General features: G+C 40.5%; 1 protein-coding gene across 1 annotated transcript; it reads left to right on the forward strand.

Annotated features, from left to right (window-relative positions):
• The first annotated feature begins 257 nt into the window (after window positions 1-257).
• On the forward strand, window positions 258-4,398 carry LOC104072093 (ATP-dependent RNA helicase DDX24-like). The gene is made up of 2 exons (XM_009585763.1): window positions 258-981; window positions 4,013-4,398. The coding sequence occupies exons 1-2, from the start codon at window positions 258-260 to the stop codon at window positions 4,396-4,398; spliced, it is 1,110 nt and encodes a 369-aa protein (XP_009584058.1).
• Window positions 4,399-4,756: the final 358 nt, after the last annotated feature.

Below are 4,756 nucleotides of genomic sequence, written 5' to 3' on the forward strand. Positions count from 1 at the left end.
CGGGCCTTTGGCGGGTGGTACCCGGGCGGGAGCGCTTCGCGGCCAGCGGGGATTTATTCCGGCGATTTTAGTTTTATCCCAGGAGCGAGGCTGTAGGCCTGGCCTGCTGTAGTTATATTTAAGGCCATTCATATTATTTCCCCACAGGAAGACAATTATGCTTTGCGTTCCCGTGTATTTGAATGTCATCAATGTAATCCTTGTTCTTTTGATCTGATGCCCTGCTTTTTTACCCCCCAGTTTCTTTTTAGGTAAAAATGAAGACCAAAAAAGGAGGGAGATTTAAATCTTCCTTTAAATTGAAACAAAAAGGCATTGAAGTAATAGGAAAATGGAAAACTGTGCAAATTGACCCCAATCTATTTGCTGATGAGGAGTTTCGAGATATAGTATGTTTGGAGGAACTTACAGAGTACAAACTAGTAAGTTCTTCCAAAGTGGGGAAAGTAAAAGAGAAGAAGAGAAAGGCTGAGAGTGTTTCAGAAGAAGACAATGATGAGGAGGAAGAACCTGTTGTCCCTCCCAAAAAGAAAAAGAAAAACAAGGATTTGAGAAGGAAAACAGATAAAAGCAGTGATCCTAATGCAACAGAAATTGATGTGACAGTTGATAAAGAGGCAGACTGTAATGAAATAATCCAAGCAGCAAGTTGTGAGGACCACGGACATGTGGCTGAGGGCACTTCAAGCACAAAAGATGCTCCAAAGAAAAAGAAGGTAACTAAAAATAAGGCTTCTCAAGCTCAAGAAGCTCTTCCATCAGTAACTACTTCTAAAAAAGTTAAGAACTGGACAACAGAAGTTCTATCTGTCTCAACTGATCACAAAGCTGATGTGTCTGCATGGAAAGACCTGTTTGTACCTGAACCAGTGTTGCGGGCCTTGAGCTACCTGGGGTTTAGTGCTCCAACTCCTATTCAAGCCCTAGCCTTGCCTTCTGCCATCCGGGATAATATGGATGTTCTTGGTGCTGCAGAAACAGGTACAAATCTACTAAACTAGTTGTATATGCTGGGAGCTTCCCATCTCCCCTCTTTAAATGCAGCTTATTGTTACGAGCTTTTGTATGTAGCAGAAGAAGCATTTATATGTAGGAGAAGAGCTTGTATCTTCTGCATATCCAATATATTGCTAATGGTTTGTTGTGAAGTATTAAAACTTTGTAACTTACAAACACAGGACGTTCCATATTTACACAGTACAGTGTGCAAAGCTTTGAAGTCTCAATGAGTTTTTATGCTTTTGACAGAAATCTCTTTTTCTGTTGTTTCTCAAAATTTCCTATTTTGGGATACACTGCGAAGGGCAGAATTGTTGAAACAAACAGAGTCATGTTCCAAGAGCCTAACTTCTGTGGATGTCCCCATGCCAAGGGAAAGCAGAGAACTACGTTCCTCTGAAGATGATTCAGTACTAGCTTGGAGGGGTAAATAAATACTAGGCACAGTGTTAGGCATTGTGAATATGGCCTAGGCCTTTATCGTAGGAAAACAGGCCCGCTCTGTGCCCTGTCTCTGGGCTTGGCCTGTGCATTGTCACCAGCCCTTCTCACTGCTTGTGCTTGAAGTACTATGTTGATCCATTAACTGGAGAGGTACTGTCTCTTGTCCGACTTGTGATCAGCTCATGCCTTTTTCTTTGAGCATTGCTAGCCTTTGTGAAATTTGTTATAGCTTCTTTTTTACTTGAACAATACTGTGAAGTCTCAGAGCATTACTTTCCCTTTAACCTTTTTTGCTGCTCTTACCTTTGAAGTTTTGTCTTCTTCAGCAGTGCAACATTTTTTCCCCATAAAAACTAAAAATAGGAAGCACAATTGGAAGCTGCCTTGGTTTAAAGGCTTCCTTTGCATTCTTTTCATCTGTTCCAGTTGCCTTATCTCACTGCTTGTCTTGTAAAGCCATTTACTGCTCTCAAACATTAAGGTATAGTAACTAATAAGATATGCAGTCATTTGCATTTTTATTTTAATTAGAAGCTAGGCTGGTGCTATTAGCTTTAATAAGATTAGAAAACCCCGCAGGGATTGTTTTTGAAAATGGAACTGAAAATTTAAATAGTGTTTTTGTGCTGTGCTGGAAATGATGGTTTTGGCAGTGCTGGAAAGCAAATCCCTCTCTAGCTGCAGAATGGAAAGCACGGTTGGTGGTAGGTTGTGTTGTTGCTGTCTAATTTTGCATAACCCTGAGGTAGTAGGACTGTGGTTTGCTCATGTATTTTCTTCTTTCGTGAAAGAAAGCCAGGTTCTCTCCAGAGAGCCCAGTGGGTCATTGGTGTTCCTGTAGAAACTTGAAAGAAGATGTGGACAATTATCTGTTAGTAAGTGCTGCAGCTGGGAGAGGCTGAAACTCGCCAGTTCTTTTTTCTACATCCTACAGCTTCCCTTAGCATTGGGCCTGAGGGAGGAAGGTGACAGGTGAAACAACTGTTCATCTTCCCTTTTTGGCAGCAACATAGGGGAGAATGGCAAGATTTTGATATGCAGTAGATCCCTGTGGAGATCAGATGCAGGGAATGTCAAGACTTGTTGGTTTTGCAGTGCATCTAGCCAGTTCTGTTCATTACCATGTAGAACTAGTGAAGTTTTTGGTTAAGGTACCAAATTTTATCTCTGTAAAATCTTACAATCTAAAACAGTTTAAAAGAGCATGAATTAGCTTGAGGTGTAGTATCTAGGGGTACCAAGATACACTTTTCTCCTGTTTTTTCAGGCCTGGCTATGGTATGTGATCTGTGTGTTGTGAAGATAACGTGCCCTGTGGCACATTGTTTAATTTGTGGGTGAATCTAGTGCCTCCAGAATAGTCCTGATTATCACAGCCATAATCTAGCTGGGTGCAGTATTGACATTTGCACTGGCCGAATTGCATTACATTTAATTCAAGATCACCAGTGTTCTTCACCTTATAATCTGCAAATGCAGATTATAAACATTTTCGGCTTCAAGTGCAGAAGTCGGAAGAGACGTCCCAGACATACAGAAAGGTGGGGAAGTGGATACGAGGAGACTTTGCAGCAGTGTTGGTCAGGATACTGGGCTTAGCTGTTTATTCACTAATATTAAGGTTCTCCCCTAAATAGGCAAAATTCTGTGTTGCTGAATTTGGCAAACCATTATGGGTTTGTGATGTGGACAAAAGGTGCTCAAGGAATTGAGATGAGATTTCCAGAGGACTGCTTCCTGGCAGTGGCCTATTACAGGAATGGTGTAATAGGTCTTGTGCTCTGGATGCTGCTTTTGTGATTAATGAACTGATATTTATGAGAACCTTAACCGGGGTGGATGTGCTGCCAGGCTTCTCCTAGCATCTTTATTAGTGACAGATAGTTCAGAAGGGAATATGTGGCAGGGGTGTGCCTTGCAGTTTGGTACAGTGAACCCCTGAAATTAAACTTAGGGGAGCATTTTTGTATTTGACAACACCCTTCTATCCAAAGTGGATTATCTGTTTTAAATCAGATTTATGTGTTTTGATTAGAAAAATGTGAACTGGTGATGGCTCATGAAATGAGACAGTGGAGTATTTCAAAATACAGTTTCTTAGAAAGTCGTAAACATAGTACTATAAATTGAAGATGGAAGCGAATCCTTCAAGTACATTCCAGTTTGTCCTTGGCCTCATTTGCTATTCCTTTATTTGGAGAACGTTGATCAGAACTGTCAATTAGGGCATGGTATTCTCCTTACGGGCATACAGTTCTTTAAAAATATCTTGGCTGCAACTGCAGCTTTTAAAAACCACTTTCAGAACAAATGAATCTGCCTGACCTGCTAGAGATTGGAAAAATACCTGTTCCCCAGGAAGTACGCTATTGGTGACCTCAAGGAGATGTATAAAGGGAACAGGAGAAAAGATGCTATTGCTGCAAGTTTCTGGTCTTCTAAAGATCAAGAGTTTGTGTCTGTTATAACTGTATGTTTTAAGAACAGTGTGTGACTGTCTGTTGCTTTTCTCATTTTTTCAGATAAATGACTTGTCGGTCTGTATTAGGCTTCTTGTTTGTTTTTTTAGGAAGTGGCAAAACGCTTGCATTTGCAATTCCAATGATTCACTCTGTGCTGCAGTGGCAAAAATCAAATAGCTCAACCACCAGAAATGACAGTGTTTCTAAAGAGTCCCATCAGCATCATGATGAAAGAAGATGGGAAAATGAGGATGAAGCAGAAAAACTAATCCATCAGCAGACTGAAGATAGTGGAGATGAAGATGATGCATCTTTCACAACAGGCTGTGTGAAGGTGCTGGAAAATTTTGAATTTGATTCCGGTGACGAGACACATGCTGTTGGCTCCCATAAAAAGAGACCTCTTTTAGGATTGGTCCTTACTCCCACAAGAGAATTAGCTGTACAAGTAAAACACCACATTGATGCAGTTGCAAAGTTTACAGGTATGTAGACCCCACGGGCCATGTCCCAGATTACGCTGGGTTTGGATCTTGGCATTGGTGTTGAGCCAGAACGTGTGCCACAGTTTCTTCCACATCATAAAATTAGGGTGGCTTTTGAAGGGTTAGGGTTTGTAGTCACTAATATTTGAGAAATGTGTTAAGATTCTTCAGTGAGATGCATGTGGAAGTAAACAGTTAATGTGGGATATTTTGCTTTAAAATTTTTCTTCTTTCAAATAGCTATTGACTTGTGCTTTAGCAACACAGAATCCATACTAGATACCCAGCCACAGCTAACTTTGTCCTGGTTTTGGATGATGTAGGTTATATATAAAAAATAATGTCATTACATATATATTTTTTTTA

This window comes from Fulmarus glacialis, unplaced genomic scaffold (assembly GCF_000690835.1).
Source record: "Fulmarus glacialis isolate BGI_N327 unplaced genomic scaffold, ASM69083v1 Scaffold47459, whole genome shotgun sequence".
Lineage (NCBI taxonomy): Eukaryota > Metazoa > Chordata > Aves > Procellariiformes > Procellariidae > Fulmarus > Fulmarus glacialis.